We start from the raw sequence: 20,054 nt of genomic DNA on the forward strand, positions 1-20,054 counted from the left end.
GGCACAAAAGGCAAGTCAGCCTGCCCACCAGCCCCTAATGTCACAGCTTCCATGCCCCTTGGCCAGCTAGGGTGAAGTGTGATGTGGTCTGCCTGCTGGCCCTGTGCGTACGCAGTCCTTACTGACTGGTATACCTCTGCTCACCGTATGCTGCTGAAAGATAGTGCTATGTTTTCTCACATATAGCCCACAAGTGAAAGGAAGGTTAAAAAGAACCAAATCAGGGTCCAGCAGCAGTGCAGGTTATCGGAGAATATAGAGAGAATTTTGTCTCCAAGCCCTCATTCCTCCAAGCAGCTTCTCTGCTTCTGATTTTGAGAGAGCATTTAACCAAAGACTTATATTCAGGCTTTTGTTAACCTGTAACTGAGATGGGAGTAACACAGATGAGAAAGGGGCAATTCCCTACTGGTTTATCCCCCCCCCCCATCCCTGCCCCCACAAAACTGCATACAGATGTGTGATGGCTGAGATGTCTTGGCCAGCCCACGAAGACGTTTGGCTGTGACTCATGCAGCTGCATTACCAGAAAGGTTCTTTTCATTATCCCGTAAATAACCTGGAGGTTGTGGTGCTCACAGAGTAGCTCTTGGTGTGGAGATACTTGATCTAGATTTCTGAAATTGGCTGAACAGATAGGACTGTATTCCCATCCTGAGCTGATTTCGTATCTGAATTCTAGGGATTCAAAAGAAATGCTCTGGAAAAACTGCAGGGAGGAAAATGGGAAACTAGAGCAAGAAAATGCAGAGGAACTTAGGTGTGAAGTAGGAAAATTTCTAGTAACCTCACAGGTAAAACTGGAAATGGGACTCATAGGCTCTGATCCTGAGGTCTTTGCTATAACAAGACTGCCCTCCTTCCCTGCAGCGGTTGGACACCAATATAAAAGACACTTGTGACTTTGAGGGGTGTGTGAGTGTGCGTGCGTGTGCATGTGCATGCGTGCATGTCTGTGTTGGTTCATGCCCTCTGTGGCCCCCTGTTGCTCCCCCAGTGCTTGTAAGGGACACTGGTGACATCTCTGACTGCCGTTTGCTGGTGTGTGTTCCCCTGTAGCCCTGAAGGTGATCCTTGTTTGCTTTGAACGCCAGCTGGACAGCCAGTGGTACTGGCTGAGTCTGCAAGTCAAAGAGATGGCACTGCGGAAGGTGGGAGGGCTGGCCCTGTGGGATTTCCTCGACTTTATCGTGCGAACACGGATCCCTATCTTTGTGCTCCTTCGGCCCTTCATCCAGTGCAAGGTAACAGTTGCTTTGGCTCCTGCTAGATCACTCCCTGAAGGCAAGATAGCCTTTATTCCCCTGCTGCGAGCAGAGGCAACAGCACTCCTGGAGGAACTGGGTGTTTATGTAGGGAGTGACTTTTCGGAAGTCTGGATGTGCAGTTAGACCTGTGAACTCTTTGAAAGTAATCACAAAGCTTTTTCCTAGAGAACAATAAAGAGTACACCAGTCATGGAGAAGCTCTGATCCACAAAGTTGTAGACCAGGCTTAGCTCCCTAGGTTGGGAAAGTACTACCAGGCTTGACCAAGACGTCTTGCATATCAACTTAGTTTTGCAACAAAGACAGTCAAAGCACTTGGAAGTAGTGTGGATGCTCTGAACTTAGGAAAGAGTTGGTATGATTAGCAGAAAATTTCAAGAAAAGCTCTTGTGAACAGAGCTGGGCAGTACAGCTAACAGCCAGGAAACGCCCCTTGGCTTTATACGTCTCAAATATAGGTTTGACAGGACTCCTGTGGATGGACAGACAGCTGCTAGGCTGAGGCTGCTAGGGCTTAAGCTAATCATGGCTCTTCTGTGTTTACCATATGCTACTTCACCTGATTATTTTGTCTTGGTCCACTGTGTCTCACTACTTGGACACACTGAGTCATCTTGGAGGCAGGAATTGTCTCTTATATGTGAGGGGAGAGCTTGGCATAAGGAAGTCTTGATCCCCATATACTAATGTTGGTGAGGTTTTGATATCAGTTCAGTCAAATATAAGATTGTCCCTGAAGGGCAGGTGGAAACCTCTCATAGTTGCAGTCAAAACCCTGTGTCTACAAAGAGGACAGCCTGCTGGCTGCAGGCTGATGCTGCTCTGGAGACTAGTCCCAGCTCACTGGGCATCGTTTTGTTGCAGTGCTAACACATCCCAATGTTGTTAATGCCTTTCTCAGCTGCTGGCCCAGCCGGCTGAGAACCATGAGGAGCTGACTGCCAGACAACACATTGCCGACCAGCTGGAGAGACGGTTCATCCCGCGCCCTCTCTGCAAGAGCTCCCTCATTGCGGAATTCAATAACGAACTGAAGATCCTGAAGGAGGCAGTGCACAGCGGGTCTGGTAAGGAGGCAGTGGAGAGGCAAGGGGCCATCAGCCCAGTCTGGCTGGCTGGCTGGGCACGCAGGTTCACTTCTGAGGCAGTCCTGCCTGTCGTCTAGAAAAGGGGGGCAGGATAATCCGCTCGCACACCAGCAGCCTCTCCCTGAATCAGTTTCTACGTCCAGCCCATCCTTGCAGCTGAACGGCTTGTCCCCTTCCGTGCACTTCTCCCAGCAGCTGCCTCTTGCTGTTGCAGCCAGCCCCCCATAACAGTGCAGAAAGCTGTTACCTAAATCTTTGTAAAACTGTAGCTGCTCTTGTGAAAATGTCTGTCTGTCAGCAGCAGCAGATTTGTCTCCTCCTTTCTCCTCTTTTTGTTTTTCTTTACTGTTGCTAGCCAGTGAGGTCCAGTTCAGCATCTCTGAGCCCCCAGCATGCTGAACTCTCTGTCACTCCCTTTCCAGAGGGGACACTTTTCTCCTGCACTAGTTAACGTTGTGACCACGAGATGGCAGCTACAGCTTACATGCATGGAGAGATTTTATGTGCTTTGTTGTCAAGAAAGGGAAGGAAGTTTAGAAGAAAATGTTTTTTCTCCTTTGTAATAATTTGACTTGTTTCTAAACATTGCAGCTGATCTGGAAAATGTGGCAGTAAATTTCAGGGTGAAAACTAGAGGGTATAAGAAAACCAGCCACAGCACAGATCTCAGAGAGATTAGGTGAGCCAGGGCAGCTAAATTCATGCAGTATCAAGCAGATGTGTTGAGAGAGTATCTGTTCTGCTGCTTCTCTGCCTGCTCACTGCCCTGTCTGTGCAGGCTGAATAAGATGCCCCAACATGGCTGGAATGTTTGGCTGGTTATTTGTTTCCAGGGCTATCACTAACATGGGTTTTGTTTTCCTGCTCTTGTACAGCTTACCAAGGGAAGACATCTGTCAGCACTGTGGGCACCTCCACATCTGCTTACCGCCTGAGCCTTGCTACCATGTCCCGCTCCAACACAGGCACTGGCACAGTCTGGGAGCAGGACAGTGAGCCTTCCCAGCAGGCCTCACAAGACACGCTGAGCCGCACAGATGAGGAGGATGAAGAAAGTACGTAGCTACTGATTTGAGCTGAGCATCCAATACTGAAGATGTTTTCTTGGTGTCCCAGAGTACAGCTGGGAAGGGGAAGGCATTTAGCTGTGTCCCTATACCGATATGAACAGAAGGCATGTAGGGGCAGGAGGCTTAGAAATTGGTGTGAGATACTATCACAGTGACCTCCCTCCTGAGCTCCTGAGCAGAGCTTCCCTCTACCCTCCTGAGCAGAGAAAAGGGAAGGGCACAGGGAGGTTTTAGCATGTGACACTTGGGCTGGCATGCAGCCCTCACAGTGCTGACAAGGCATTTAGTTATCAGTCCTCTCTCTGATCTTGATCATGAGAGTAGGCTGGGGCTCTTGACTGGCTCTATAGTTAGTATCCTGTTGCTACAGGACCTTAATACTTCCTGCTCCTCACTTCTGTCCCAATGCTCTGACGTGGAATATGTCCTCGTGCTGCGTGGGATACAGCTTTAGCTTGCTGGATTGGCCATGTGCTCATGTTATCCAATTAGCAAAGAGGAAATTAAGCCTTAACCTCCTGACAACAAATGCTTTTTATTCTTTCTGGGTAGCTGGCAAGTCCTGAGTTACCAGGTTTTCTGGCACCAGTTTGAAATGAGTGGACTAGTGAATTCTAGTGAATCCTTTTGGTACTAATTTGCAATGCCCTGAATGTTGCTTCATCATTTCAGCTGAGTTTCATGTTATTCTTGGAATCTTTCCTTCTTCCTGATTCTGAGTTGTCCATCATTGAAAGCCAGGGTGGAAAGCTGCTCATATGTCATCAGGCTTGGGCCTCACCCTACTTTATCAGGGATATTGTCTTCTGATGCTGCAATGGTTGGTTGCCTGAGTGTCTTTTCACTTTTGTATTTGAGGACTGCTGGATATTCCCAAAAGACATTAAACAAAAAATGTGAAAATGGGTGGCTCAGAAAAAGGACCTTTGTGCTTATGGAGGAATTGCCTTTTGGGAGAAAAGAGTTAGCCTGAAACGTTTCAGGCTCAGCTCAGCTTTGTTTCAGCTGAGTTCATTACTGAACCTTGCATGATGTACCTGATGTTGCACTGCTGATACAATGCTCAGTTAGACACTGTGGCAAACATTGATTTCAGCCACGGATTAATTATGAGCCACTGTGTGGCATGAGTGCTATCTTCCTGTTTGCTTGCAGGGCTCAGCCCTGCCTTGGTTTAAAGCTGCCATAAAATACTTCAGTATTTCAACACTGGAAAAAGGCCCCCCCCCCCGATAAAATTACACAAAACTTCCCCTTTGTTTTATCTGTTTGTAATTAAAGTTATTGTAGTAAAACAAACAATCAAAAAATACAGAGTAATTTCTTTCTAGATATATATCTATGTATATAATCTATACATATCTGTGTATCTATGTATATAATTTCAAAACAACATTGAACATTTTAAGCAGTCCTAATCACAATCCAACTATCTGCATAGTTCAGCGTCAATATGATGCATTTGAGTCAATTTATCCTTATTTGTTTTCTTCTGAGACTTGTAAAATGCATGTCCCAAGCCGCCTTGAAGATTAAATGGTCAGCTTTGTATTTTGGTTTGTTATGACTTTCATCTTATAAATTGCTTTGCTATATCTGAACAGCTGTTTGGCAATTACGACTTTTATGCGAAAGCATTATATATTGGTGAACAATTCAATAATCATAGGAATCAAACCCTAGTAGAAGCTGAATTTACTACTTTTTCCTGAGAGACATATAAACATAAAACAGACAGATAAATTTCTGCCTCATGTATGCTGTGGGATCCTCATCCTGCAGAACTCTGTGCATATGCCTTTCTGAATTATGATAGTAAAATCTAATAGAAGCATTCAAATTTGCAGGCTTGGGGCCTTGATAAGTAAATGCTGCATATGCCTTTGAGATCCTAAATCCTTTGAGATTTAGCGCTTGACAGCGCTAAATGTGGAGATGGAGTTTGGGGTGCTTGTTTCGCCTCCTTTCCTGTTTTTTTTTTTTTCTTTCTTTCTTTCTAGATGACTCCTTGAGCATGCCCAGTGTGGTAAGTGAACAAGAAGCATACCTTATGGGTGCCATTGGGAGGAGGCGGTTCTCCAGCCATCTCTCCAGCATGTCTGCACCTCAGGCTGAGGTGGGCATGTTACCCAGCCAAAGGTAACAACATGGGCTTTTCACCTTTCCCATTACATTCACGAGAGCAGAAATGACACAGGTATATTATGTGGGGTAGTAGAATCAGCGCCAACATAGTGATGCTAAATTTATTCATCCTGAAGTAGTGTTGGACCAGCGGTGTGGGTTTGGAAATACTGATTCTCCAGGACAATCTGTGTTGCATAGGCTCCAGAAGGAAGAGCTGTCATCTCTAGAAACCTTCATCTTAAACAGTTTCAGAAATACTCAGCTCTACTGTTTTCCTCTGCTAATACAATGAATAGCAAAAAGAGAAGACATGATTTTTGGTTCTGCGTTGAGCCAGAGGACTCTATATGATCCCCTATAGGGAGTAGGGAGTAATCCCAAGAAGCTTGGGAAAGAGGATAGAGGTATTCTGTCTGATTTACTTTGTTTTTTTCTATGCAGTCTTTGTCCTTTCTAGAACAGTAACTAGGTTGTCTCAGAAAGCGAATGTCAAGTTCAAACATGGGATTTAATGAGAGTATTTAAAACCAGATTGTTGTTTGACTTGTTGATTAAAATAATCCCTGAATGCCTCTTATTCCTGGCGAACATGGAATAGGGAGAAAGGGATAGGAATTTGGGAAACGTACAGGTCTTTAGGACGTTTAGAGAGAAGAGTTTGGCATTTACATACTATTTTTCTCTAAGTAAGCATTTCTTCTTTTACTTCTTCATGACGTTGTGTAAAGATATCTGATACCGAACAGATTAATTTATGTTATTTCGCTTGAACCTTTAAAGAGTAAATTCTACATTATCTCTTGACCAGCCTTGGAAAATCAAACAGCATTGTCCTCTCCCCAGTCTTGCTCAGAATTAATGGAATAACCTTGAGGCATAAAGGAAGAGTAACAGCTGTGGTACATACCAGAAGAGATAGGAGAAGTGATTTACAAGGGCAGAATTGCACTGATTTTATCCAGGAGTTTTCAGAAAAGGGCTTACGGGAATTCATTTGACTTTTGAACCCAATTCATTCAGTCCCTTTGTTTCTTGAAAAATTAATATGTAAGACTGCATTTTCCCTAATCTTTCACTACAACCTGTAATGCATAAAATTTATATGAGCCACAGTTGACTGATTGCAATGTTTGCTTAGCGCAGTTCCAAGTCATGATGACTGTGAGAAAGAGAGTTTAATTAAAACAGAGCTTTAGTCTCTATTTTTTAAGTACACGGTATACCAGGAAAATTGCTTTTCATCTGCGTAGGGGAAGTACAAGCTCAGCAGGCATAATCATAGTCCACAGCATCATGCCCTTTTTAGTTATGGATGGTCTCTGGGCTTCTTGATTGCCTCACAAACATAAACTAATTAATGTTAAGTAATATTATTATTGCTTTCCTGCTGGTTTGTTCGTTCGTTCTTTCTTTCTTTTTCTTCCATGTTTTTCCTATGAGCTGAGAGAGCTGCTCCTGCTTGAATGGCTGAAGTGTAGAAAAGCAAAGTGGTTGTGTACTCATTTGCCAGGGTCCATGCCAGCTGTTTACTTGCAGTTTCATTGCAGTACAAGACCTTGTTTTCCAGATGTTTGTCCTTAGAATTGTATCAGAATGAGAGTGGTCTGTAGCTCATGGGAAATAGATTAGCACTCCCTCAGGAAGAACTGATGGGTTGTGGGGAAGAGGGGAGAAAAAGACTTTATATGAAGCTAGGAGTAAGCAGAACCAAAATAAAGGAAAATGCTGCAGGAAAATGGCTTTGAAAACATTTCCGTGCCCTTATTTCCTGTGAAAATGCATCCTTCTGAACTTCCAGCTCCACAGTTCACAGCAAAGATTTAGAAGTATCCACGTAGGGTAAACTCCCTCTCAAGATTTCTCCTGTTATCAGATGTTATTTCAGCTCCTTCTGAGTCATGTATGTGCTGTTAAGCGTGCGAGACCAATTAACGTTACCGTCCTTTTCTTACTTTTTTTTATTCCGTTGGTATTTTTTCCCTTGCAAACAAAGACAGTCGCATGCTTTTTGCCTTTTCTTTCCCTAAATTCTTAATCTCCCTGCCCCTCCTGCAGTGAACCTAATGTCCTCGATGACTCCCCGAGCCTGGCCACTGAGGGCAGCCTCTCTAGGTACAGTGTTAACACTACCTGTCTGTCAGTGTGCGTGCCGGGAAACGAGCAGTTTCCTATCTCCTCTGTCTCTTTCCCTCACCTTTTGTTGCTCTTTCCATCTCTGTCTCTTGTGGCTCATCGATATTCAGGCCTGCAAGTCAAAGGTGTAGCAACCCACCTTCAGTTTTCAGCTTTGATTGCCAGTAACTTAGAGGAAATTAAGGGAAAGGGAAAAGAGAAAGTTGTAGCAAGTTGAATAGTGGTCTGGCTAGCCTTGAGGTTTTCCCCTTGTTTAGCAATTACTTGAAAGGCCTGAGGAAGATTACCCACAAGGCATTAGCTGTAGCCTGTTAAAAGCATTAGTCTGGAGGCTTATATAAAACAGAGACATCTGTTTTTCCAGTCATCTCACAGTGCTGTCACCACAAAGACTTAATAGCAACACTGAGCTGTGTTCTTTAACGTTCACTAATAAAACTAATTATTGGATGCTTTACAGTGATTCTACCTATTTTAAAAAAGTATTTCCAGTCCTCAAATAGCAGCTTTTGAAAGCTTGCAGGTAAAGACCATTAATGCATATTAAAAATTGCCCTGTCATAGCCTGAGTTCAGAACAGCCTAGCTGCTCGCCATTTGCTGTGGACAGGAGAGTTCGTCTGCAAACCCTGTTACGGCCTTGCCTGTCAGCTGGGTCAGCTGTGAACTTAGAAGGGAGGTCTGCACCTTTAACGGTCAGCTCAGCCATGTTAATCATTCTTACTGTCCTGCTGCTGTGCTCATACCTCTCAACTGATCCTCACGAGGTCAGAGAGCTCTCCTTGGTCCCAAGAGCATCTCTGTTTCCTTCCAGAAGAACTCGGCCTCTTACGCTGGCAACATGGAGGGTAACATGCTATTTCATTACTTTACTACACCCGCTGAAGATGTGGATATGTTGAGAGGTGTTTGTGTGAATGGTTTTTATTTTGTTGGTTTAGTTTGGTTTTAGATGTCAGCAGTGGTTTTGGGTGGGGACAGGCTGCTTTGTTTGATCATTCTTCTTCTCTCTGCTGAAAAATGGCAAGTTTATCATTGGTTGTATCACCGAGGTCATTCCATGATTCATGGCATCCTTTGTGTGCGTGAATCCTGCCTTGGCAGAGTGATCTCTAATTGGTGCTGCTGTGAGAGTGGCATGAGGAAAAGACTTCAGCTCTTTGGCAGAGGCAGGAATACTGTTACCAATTTTCATTATGTAGCAAAATGGATTGCACGGTCATCTGCACGTGTTTTGGAGCCTAACGGAAGTCACACAACTGAAGGAGTGCCCTCCCGTAACTAAAGCTAGAAACTCAATTACAGCTGAGGAGGATAAGGAAAGGAAAAGATCCATATCTGATCTAAAGCCATCAAGAGCTCATATCAGGTTACATTAGTGCTGAATTTGAAATGTTTGATCTTGTTAAGTGGGAGTCACTCTTAGTAATAACTCCTGGTGACAAGGCCAAGGAATTCATGACAGCTAAGTCAACTGATGAGTTTGAATCCAATAATTTATTTTGATCCCTGAAATTTAATCAGCTCTACAGTGGGTTCCTACTAATTTCTGTCACGTCAATCTTTACGAGGAAGCAGGACACCCTATCCTCCACACTGTTCTATGATACAGAGCTTTCCTTAGACCAAGGATCGCTAGGTGTGTTTAGGGGCTGTTCCTACCGAGGCTTATATTTTTTGTCAGGAGCAGGCACTGACATCTGCAGAAGAGGCATCAAGGTTGCAAAACTTTAGAAACGAATGAAGGCAGCGAGGCAAATAGTGCAAATTCTTCTACCAAGTCTGGATTGCAGTTCTGTGCAGCAAGAAAAGACAGTGTTTCAGCTGCATTGTTAAATCTGCACATTGGATTCCTTCTCAAAAGGAGAAAAGTAATATAGCAGACCTCGTAGAAGTTTATTGTGCTGTGGGAATCACAGGACAGGGTGAATGTGTTTTTATATTCAGGAACATTTGCCTTTGAATAAAGCAGGCTTCACTTTTTCTCAGATAACTTTGATTTTGACTGGAGCACAGTAACAGCAGTTTAGGATTGCTGTGTGAATTCAAAGCTGATGTTTAGTCATAACTGACACAGAGAGATATATCATATGGAGAACAGAGTCATATAGAAGGTAGGAGTTTCAGATAAATTAAACAAATGGTGACAAACAAAGGAAATAAGTCCGTTTCCCTCGGCTATTATAAGAATTAGTCAGCCATGTATAAAAGCAAGGAAGACAGGAAGGGCACAGCGTTTAAGTGCTCTGGAGTAAGTAGATAGCATGCAGTACCTAGCTGAGGAGCAGTTGTATTCAGCATTATGCTTTGTTGTGGTTATAATGGTTATAATCTGAGAGGAGACAATATTTCTCCAAATTATGAATGGAAGAAGAAAGAGAGCTTGCTGTACTGGAAAGCTGCTGCACAGAGATGTTTCCTTTTAAAGGTTCTAGTTATGCCTATCTTAAATTAATTGTGGCTAATAAGGCAAACTGGAGTGAATTCCTATTACCAGGGTAAGTGTAGAGGAAGAAGAGTTCTTTCCTACTGATCTACCACTAACCTGTCTGGGACTATAAGAGCTGGAGTTCGTCTGTGTTTTAACCTGTCTCTGTTGGCCTTTGTCCCTTAACCCCCCCAGTGCAATGTCTTGGGACGCAAAGCGCGTACATGCTACCGTAACAGCTGGGCAGGCATATATGCCTTTTTAACAGACTTTCAAACTCTGTGCTTCCTTTGCTGTTTTGTTTTCCTACCTTTCTCTTATTCCAGCTGCATGTCACTTCTTAAAATTCATGAAAATAACTTATCCAAGCGAACCTTAAAAAATTTCTTTTAGCCCCTACTATGTGATTGGTTGTCTTTTCTTGTAGTGCTGGCAACATGCTTCCATGAAATCAGTTTTGTTTGCTCTTTTGTTCACCTGTCTGTGCCCTAAATATCTAATGGGAGTATTATTATTGTGAGGATACATCCCCTGTCAGAGATATTCAGGGAGTGACGGAACAGCATTTGATGGGCGGGAATATTTACTGGTTGGTATTTCCCAAGTAAATCTGGTTTATGCACTGTAACAAAACCCCTCTTATCGATCACACTGGTGCAGGAGGGAAAGGTACTGTTAGGTGAAAAGGCATTTGATTTAATATTGCTTGACTGGGTCTCTATAGGCTGACAGAAAACCAATATACTTTTGATTGCGTTTGGTAAACAAGGAGAGACAGAAAAGGATGGAGGGTTTACTCAGAGTCAACAGTCTGCCTACCACCCTAATTGTCACTGAAGCAAGATCAGTTGTGCTCTTCTTTGACAGGAGCACTAAGCCTCGTGAAGTGAAAGGATTTATCAGGAAATTCCGTCACTCATCTAAAATTTGCAGTCTTCATAATTCTTTCTCTTTCCTTCCCACCTTCAGAGCTGGTGGGCAGAAGGCAAAAAATGCAGCCGTACCAGGACTGTGCTGCATGCAGGCAGCTCTGTAAAGCTCTGCTGGTCTACTATTTACCTGCAGTAGCTACTTGCAATTTCAGCTCATAAGATGATCCCAAATTATACCAATTTTTGTAATGATTCTCTACTGGAAATAAATATCCACCAGCTCACTATGCTCATTTCACTTATGATAGAAGCCAGGTTTAAAATCCCAGACACCAGCAGGAAGCCACAAAGTCCAGCCTTTTTGTTGCTCACTTCTCTATTGGTCGCCTTCAGTGCACGGGTTACTCCAGGGGAATCATTTATTTCCTCATGTCTAGCCTCTGTGCACTCAGGTGGTCTTCTTATCTAATGACCCTTTTAAGATGTTTTCATGATGCTTGTGAAATGAATTTTTTCACAACTATAAGTAGCTGTTTACACTGAATATAACTCTAGTCTTTCTGCTACAGGCATTTAGGTCTCCTCACTTGTAGAAATAAGAGTCTTCTTCAATCAGAAGTTACAACAGTATTCTCAAAAGTTAGTTGAATAGAAAACTATTTTTGACTTTTTCCAGCCAAATAATATGTTTTTTCCTGCTTAATTCATACACTAGTAACTACCCTCAAAACTTCTTAAAAATCAGTGGAATAAATTTTTATGTAATCTTAGAAATAGAAGATTAAGAAAGTTTTACAAACTGTAATTTCAGGTAGCCTAGATGATAAATGTAAAGACTAATTTAAGCTCAGGCTCTCTGTCTTCATAAGGGATGATGTGTTGCTTCTGGACCAAGCAGTCTTGTGCTGCCGTCATTGTCTGTGTCAAGGACGCAGTCCTACTACCAGGAAGTAATGTCGAGGACTCTGCCTATTCATGGCGGGTGTTAGCACGATGTTTAGGATGCTCGGTGTATAAATAATTTCAACGCCTCCCCCCCCCCCCAAAAAAAAAAAAAAAAAAAAAAAAAAAAAGAAAAAGAAAAGCTGGATAATATATTCCAGAGGCTGATGATCTCATTTCAAAGAGCTGTCTCGGGACGAAAAGGACTCAAATGTATCCTGTTTTTTTTTCTGGCTTTGAGCTTGCAGAAGCTCTTCCTTTGTTCCAAACCTTTGCAGTTGCAGGGAGATTGCTGAGGGCCTGGCTGGGATTAGAAGGCTGTGGTTGGTCAGACAGAAGAGAAGTAGCTTCAGGGGCTTAACATAATGTCTTTCTACTGAAGTTACCAGTTGCATCCGCAGCAGAGTTGATGGAAACATGCGTACGGTTCAGTGCAAAGCCTGACTTCAGTTTAAACTGGTAGGAGAGGAAGGAATAGGCCTTTCAGCTCAGTTAACAAGACTTTGACCTGAAGCAGAGCAGGAGTGCTCTCGTGGTCTGTTCTGCCAAACCTGCTAAGGGCAGTAACTTCTGCCAAAGGGAAGAATGAGCAGTGTAGGAGAGAGAACTTTTTAAATCTCTTCACATCCTCCGTGTTTTTTTCTGACCAGCTCCTTAGCTTTGTCGTCGTCTTCCGCTCCTGGCAAGTCAGGCATTAAACCTTTTCTCTGCTGGTGATACTGAGCTCCTCCAGGAAGATCCAAGGAAAACATCCAGAGAAAAGAATGTTGTTTCCCTTTAGATTAACGCATGCCGAAGGCAAAATGTATTATAATACTGAATCTTCAACAGTGGATACCAAATATAGCTGAAAGTTGCTTAAGTAGATCATGTGGCTCAGTGGATTCCAGTCTGTCGCAAGTAAGCAGCTGCCTGATTTAAAAGAAATCTATCTAAATGTTACTTACTATTGTAACCATATGTCTCTCAGGCACCATTGATTCAGCTAATATGTTTTGTGACCACTGCCTGCTAAATGAACGATTTTTAAGTGTTTGGAGGAATACTATACATTGATTGGAAAAAAAAAAAGGAAAAAAGAAAAGAAAAAAGGGAGAGGGTGGCATTTTTATATTAAGTAAATCAGTTAAATTAGTAAATCAATGATCAGTTGAATGGTAGAATGAGATGATATGTAGCGGAGTCTGTTTCATTGCTAAAAATTCTTTTACTGGAGATTTTCAGCTTTTTTTGTGTGAAGACACTAACAGCCAAAATATATGTTTATGTGTACATATATATATATTTATACCTACTTGTATTTTTCATTTGTTAGCCACAAAGAGGCTTAAGGCTGCAAGTGTTGAGTGTGGGGCCTTGTTCACATAAATCATGCATCCATTATGTGAATGGATCCTTTGTCACTTTGTGTTTGTTTTTTGTTTGTTGACTTAATTTGAAATTAAAATCAGATGACAAAATTGTAGTGAGGCTGTGGGGTCTAATTGGGAGGGGGAAAAGAAGCTTTTAAAGCATTTTGAAAAAGGAAAAGCAAACAGGAAGGTTTTTGAGCTAGGAAGGTGATACTCTCGCCTTTGTTGATGTAGCCTATGTGGCAAAGGATGCAGAGAATTGAGTGTTGTTCAGTGGAATGCATCAATCAATGACTGAAAACTAAAATTTGCAGTTATTTACAGTTTGATGCTATGTGTGCGTGGCCAAGTCCTGAATGCCATGACTCCTCCTCTCGCCCTTTCCTAAGCCCTGGAAGCCACAAACCAACAGAAATGTCCCCCCCCCCATCCTTCAAAGACAGTATTGCTCTTTGAAGTGACTGTGCCATGAGTGGTTTGTTTGCTTATTTATTTATTTATTTTAGTCACAATTCCCAGGACACCTGCTAATTATTCAGAGTGATTCGGTGCTTGGCCTAATGCTGTCCACATCTAACAGGGTGGCAAGTGTGCAGAGCGAGCCAGGACAGCAGAACCTTCTTCTGCAGCAACCCCTGGGGAGGAAGAGAGGCCTACGACAAGTGAGAACATGGGGAGGGGAAAAAAAATCTTCTCTCCTTCTCGTTGGTTTGGTTTGTTTTTTCCAGTCTGTGTCAATTTTGGAACAGTCTAGGAATGTGACCTATGCCTTTTACCTAATTTGTGAAATGCTAGTACAGTCGTTTCAGTTAGAAGCTCTGACAAGCTCTCCCTAAGAAAGGAGGTGCACTCCATTTCAAATTTCCCCAAACTTTTCCGCACAGGCTTTTTTTTTTTTTTTTTTTTAATTTTTTTTTAATTTGAAGGAAGGTCACACAAACCGTGTTGCATTGAAGATCTCATAAACTGCCCTGTATTACATTTCATACTGAAACTGAAAAGGTGTAAGAAGCAGAATTTCACTAGCTGTTTTGATATGAAGGAGATATTTGAGACATAGGAACTCTAAAATGTGTATCTGCTAAATGTACAGTGAGTGGACATCTAGAGGGACAGAGGGTGATGACAGTGATTTGTCCTCCTTAGAGGACCACAGATTGTGTAATATGTGATCATGCCTCAGCCTAACATGATTCTTTCTTTCAATATGTAGCTTCGAAGACCACTTCTGTCCCGTCAGAAAACCCAAACTGAACCTCGTAGCCGTCACGGAGCTCGACTTTCGACCACGCGGCGGAGCATCCAGCCAAAACCAAAGCCCAGTGGTAGGGCAGTGCTGCATTTTCAGAACTAACACTTCATATTTTAAAGTAGAAAATACTATGTTGTTGTTTTGGCATTAAGGAAGAGTTATTATGTTTGAAGAGTATGCAAGCTCCTTTCACTGTAGAAATAGGAGGTGCCATGTTTTACTAGTTTGTGCTTGGTTCAAGTTGGTAGTAACTGCAAATTGTTACAATCTACTTGCTCTTCACTACCATTTGTTAAGTGAAGATGCAGCAGTTTAATCTTTTTCCCTCATGAGTGGGTATCCTATCAGAAAATCATCCTTTCAAAGTACTTTGATGGTTTCTCCAAAGGCCATCAAGGTGAGATTGGATGTGGACAGTGAATTATTATATCTCCTGAAGGTGTCCTCTGCTGAGAATGCCTTGTCTGAAACACTCAGGTGTGCAAATCTTTAAGCTGCTAGTGAGAGTGGAAGAAAGAAGGAAATTCCACATTATTTGCAACCATAGCAGTACAGACCCTTAAGGATTGTATATGGAAATAAACAGGAGAACTGTTCTAGTCTTTGCTGCATCCACGCGATATGTTTCCAGGGGCCAGCCCTGCTAAGTAGGGCAGGCAGCTGTATTCTGTACCATCTAAAGCGAGCAATTAATTTTGGAGGAAAGACCCAGAAGAACCAAGGATGCTTGCTAACTTTCTAGGTCTACAGCTGCCCAGTCAGAACTGTGCTGGGGCAGCAATGCTATTGGAGGTGCTTGGAGCATGAAGCTTGACCAAAAATAGTGGAAAAGCAGGAGCAGGAGAGTCAGCTTTACAGTCAAGCTTTAGCCTAGCTGCCTTCACCCTGTGCTGCTCTTTGTTATCCCTAAATAGTAGACTCAGCCCAGAGTCTAGTGCAAGAATGGGGAGCAATCAGCTGCCCTCTTTGTGTTCTCTGATTTCCTGCAAAACCTTGGCGAAGTCCCATATATATTTGCATCTTGGTTTTGCTTATTGAGGGCAGTAACACCTAACTCACATGGGAATTCAATTCATTATATTCTTCTAGGATGGAAAGGTGTTATGGGTGGCATTTATCCCACCAAGCTGTGACAGAGAGAGGTAGGATGAATAGTCTTCAGGAGAGTCTTGCCTCTTGCATTGGCTTTAGAGTAAGACTAGGGTAAACAGCTTTCAGATTAGATTCCATTTAGACAGCTTTCAAAGATGGAATGAATCAGGAATCCTGTCTTAGTTGTAAAAACTCTAGGGGTGGTCTCTTTGCCTTGCATGTTGTGTTTTCAGTCCTAAATCCAAGCATTTTAATACTCAGTTTTCTGTATCTTTTTGTACCCGTAGTGGAGCAGAAGCGGTCAGTGACTTTCACTGAAACCCAGCCTGAGGCACCAGCAGCCTCCACAGCCAGCCCCTCGGCTGCAGTAGCCCAGCAGCAGGGCTGCAGCCCGAGCAGCCCCCCAGGGACCAGCCAACAGGAAGCTCTGAGTAAACCCATGCTGACTTCCTCGCCTGCCATTGTTGTCGCTGATCTCCATAGCCAGACCACTGGCCAGGTAATGTGATTGACAGTTTTAAGCATGTGTGCCTGCTGCTTCATCTCACTTGGGTTGATTTAAGTTGCAAGGGAAATTTATAAGGTGTGATGCCTGATGCATCACAGCAATATAATGAAAACCAGCTTGTGAGTGAAGACAGCCCTCTTTTTTAAGTCTTTCCTTTAAGCTGTGTTTGCTGTGCATCCCCCTACTTTTATAAACCACTGACTTCTAGATCTTTGCAGTGATTCTTAATCTGCAAATATGTTTCCTGCATCTTCCCCTTTCCGATCATCCATACAAGTCCTTCTGAGCCTCCTCACCAATGCAAGCATTCATCTACTCGTCTTCACAGCTTGCTCTCTGAGAAGTGCAGCTGAGTATTTGCTAGACCAGTTAGTCCTTAAGAGAAAGGATTCCTTTAAAAACTCACGTCTGCTTTAGCAAAAGTATCACGTTTCAAACGAAGCTGTTTGTCCAACACTCTTTGGTGTTGGACACTGCTGAGGGCAGCACAAGGACAATCAGCCATCATTCCAGCCCATCAGTGACATTGAGATCACTTCTGTAAGCCCATCTCATGTCTTATGGATGTGAATGTTCTTTGCCATGAACAAGTGAAGATATTTGTTACAGGAAAAAGTACTCCAAAATGAAATGAAGATGTACTAATGACTAAAATCAGATGGTCCTTCTGGTCTCTGCTATAAATTTGATTCACCAGCAAAAACATGCATCATCATTAGGGCAGAATTTTAGTGATTTATAACCTGCAAATGCCTGGCTCTTTAAAGTAAAAAGTCGTTATGGGTGAGAAAATATTTTATAGATGTTCCCTTGCGGGTTTTTTTTTTTCCTTCCCTCTTTCTCAGAATTCTAGCCTGACTGTTACCTCTCCTCAGTTCCAGAGCGAGGCACTTTCTGCTGAGAAGGAGAAGGAAAAAGAGGAGAGTTTGGAGTCCCGGCCAGCAACAGCACAAGGCACCCCACCCACACAGCTCTCTGACACCGAGGACTACGCTGGCCTCGAGACCACCAGCTTGCTGCAGCACGGGGACACTGTCCTGCACATCAGTGAGGACAACGGGATGGAGAACCCCTTGCTGGCCAGTCACTTCAGCTTCACACATGTTGAGCTTGGGGAGACTGATGTTGATCTAGATGAATCTCATGTTTAAGTCCTGGAGAAGTGCAGTAGTGGGAGGAGGAACAGAAATTGTACCTTCTTCTTTGAGTCCTCTAGTAACTGATTAAAACAAGAGCACTTTATTATCTAACAGCTGAATATAGCTAACAGCCTATTTGCTATAGTCTGGCAAATTTCTTTTTTGTCAAATCTGTTTCAGTTCAAGGTGAGACCACAGGAGCAGAGGAGAATTTTTACAAAATTCTCAGGGTAGGTGAGCGTGTGCAGTATGCAGTCCATAAAACCTTGATCTGGCAGCAGTTTACTGTGATCACGATCGGCAGCTTCTCTGGGTAAGCAAGCTGTTGTACTGTATGAGACAAAAGGAAAACCACTTAGAGGTTGTGCCCAGGGTTTATTTTTGTAGTTTTTTGGGAGCAGGACTGTATCCAAGGCTCTTAAAACTTGGTACTGACAGTCAAAGTACTGACAAAAAGTACCAATCTGAAGCTTGATTTTTCACCCTGGGACCATTGTTTCTAACCAGAGAGTGAGTGATTAGACTTTTTTTTTTTTTTTTTTTTTTTTTTTTTAAGTTACTGCAGACTTCAGTTGAGTTTACTTTTATCTGTTGGTTTCATTCCACTCTGTAAGATATTACCCTTGTGCTACAAAAACATTTGCTCTGTAAAACTAAATACAGTACATACTGTAGGAAGGAATGCACATGCTGTGCACAGATATAGATGGGCAGGGGGCAAATGGTCTGCAGGTGGTATAAATAGTCCTAGCTGTCCTGGTTAGGGGTACTTATTCATCTCTGCTGTTTAAAAACAAACCCAAGAAACTGCATCTGGAATGCATGGACCTTTTGGTACCTAGCAAATGCTCCACTGATGCTGTCTTACATACTTAGATAAAGGGATTTAAAGTAGATATTTATATATGGTATTTTCATGTTCCTATATATATAATATAATACGCACACATAGTTATATATATATATATATATATATATATACATTGTAAACAAAAAATGGGTATTGCAGGGCAGAAACTTGATGAAAGAATCTATTTTTGGCATGTTGAGATTGAATTTAAAAAGGTTCCATTTTATGTATGTAATGTTCATAGCTGCAAGTATTAGATACATACATGTAACATTTATGTGTTAGGTCATGAGGCCCTTGGAGGATCAGCTGAAGTCATGGCTGAATTGTGGTCTATGCTGCAGCATCATGGCATTAACTGAAATGTGAATTCAGCCATTAGCTGCTATGGGCAAACTGCAGAACAGCTGTGAAACAAGCCATGAAATCATAAGCAATGCCCAAAGTTACTCTGTGCTTTGAGATTTGTATACTAGATTTTTCAGCTTAAATTAGAAGAACCAGAGGCTAGAGTTTGTAATTATGGTATTATTGTGCACAGAAATATCCTTAGATCATCCTGCGACTTTCTAAAATGTGCTAGCTAGGAATTGGGGATTTTTTGGCCCCGAGGGTTCGTAATATGAACATGTGTGTCATAAAACAGTCTTTCTGAAGGGACAGAATGATATCCTATCCATCCCCCTAAAAAGAACTCACACATCTCTTCAACAGCTCAGAAATAACTGTTTAAAATACTGCCATAAAAACAACAGTCTCGCTGCTGTGCCACAGCATGCAGTTTTTACTGTGGCTTGGAAAATTACTGTGTATCTGACTGAGGGCTTCAGGCTTTTCAAACCCACGGAGCCTTCACATTGTGCTGCCGTTATTTGTCAGATGGGGTGTACAGCTCCCATCGGATTTGAGCACCGTGAGGAGAGAATTCATGCACGCTAAACACGTGAAGATGACACAAGCTGTTCTCCCAGGCTTGTCCGTTGAGTTGGTGAGAGGGCACCTCTTGGAGAAAGCAGGGATAGAGAGGCAAATATATGCGTGTGTGTGTGTGTGTGTACACACACGCATATATATCTGTATTCACACACTGATGTAACTGTAAAGTGCACATGGTTGCGTAGGAGAGGTGATGGGGTGAAGATGGCAGTGTCTCCGTGGTGGTCTCAATGACACACTGCTTACTCTGCTGACCAAAAGTATGCTGTACTGATTCTTATCTTCTCAGCACGCCGGAGCCAGCAGCAGCTGCCTATAGGAGACTGCTTTGGATTAGCTCCTAGCTTGGAGGCCACTCAAAGAATTGCTAAATTGCAGATGCTCAGTCCTGCTGTTCACAGGGACGCACTCAGGAGAAGCAGCACGGCTTCACTTTCAGATCCCAGGTAGGCTGGGTTACTGGCAGCCTGCTGGGGAGGAGGAGAGCTTTGGTGCAAGCTGGGTAGATAGCCAAGACACAGCGCAGGCAGAGTTCCTGGTGAGTTTTACGGCGTTTTCTGCTGATCACGAGGAGAAGCAATTCACTTTAATGCCCAGTAGATGCCTTGCCATGGTATTCCAGATAAAGAGAAAAACTGTGATTCACTTCATCGGATTTGGTGCATGTAACAAATGTTTCCATTAATGTTTCCCACTGTCACAGGTGAATCCACAGTAGTAAGCCATAACAAGGACCAAAACGCCGCTTTTTATTTAAAGTCTATCCTGCTAGAAATCAATGCAGCTTATAAATGAGGTGATCTGTAATTTAGTTTTATTATTCTGGTAGCCCAGTGTATGGCTTTAATTTTGTCAGGTGCCTGTTAAGAGACTTGCAGACAGGCAGGCAGACCAGTCAGGCTGTTTTCCTGCGTGTTTTGTTTCCACCTTGGCTGCACTTACTCCTGTACTAATGCGGTGCGCGCACACGTGCTTTCGCTGGCTCTGTGCTTCCTTTC

At 42.9% G+C, this 20,054-nt stretch overlaps 1 protein-coding gene across 3 annotated transcripts in view; it reads left to right on the forward strand.

Annotated features, from left to right (window-relative positions):
- Positions 1-17,282, forward strand: part of UNC80 (unc-80 homolog, NALCN channel complex subunit) — a 134,680-nt gene extending 117,398 nt beyond the window's left edge. For 2 of the 3 annotated variants that reach the window (XM_062578655.1, XM_062578654.1), the window contains 9 exons: positions 1,060-1,244; positions 2,170-2,335; positions 3,232-3,411; positions 5,427-5,565; positions 7,609-7,665; positions 13,860-13,941; positions 14,493-14,604; positions 15,911-16,122; positions 17,013-17,282. In XM_062578655.1, coding sequence (XP_062434639.1) covers positions 1,060-1,244; positions 2,170-2,335; positions 3,232-3,411; positions 5,427-5,565; positions 7,609-7,665; positions 13,860-13,941; positions 14,493-14,604; positions 15,911-16,122; positions 17,013-17,282 — 1,403 coding nt within the window. The remainder of the gene's footprint in view (positions 1-1,059; positions 1,245-2,169; positions 2,336-3,231; positions 3,412-5,426; positions 5,566-7,608; positions 7,666-13,859; positions 13,942-14,492; positions 14,605-15,910; positions 16,123-17,012) is intronic. The other variant, XM_062578656.1, reaches the window with a different exon arrangement.
- The last annotated feature ends 2,772 nt before the right edge of the window (positions 17,283-20,054 follow it).

Source organism: Rhea pennata, chromosome 6 (assembly GCF_028389875.1).
Source record: "Rhea pennata isolate bPtePen1 chromosome 6, bPtePen1.pri, whole genome shotgun sequence".
Taxonomy (NCBI): domain Eukaryota; kingdom Metazoa; phylum Chordata; class Aves; order Rheiformes; family Rheidae; genus Rhea; species Rhea pennata.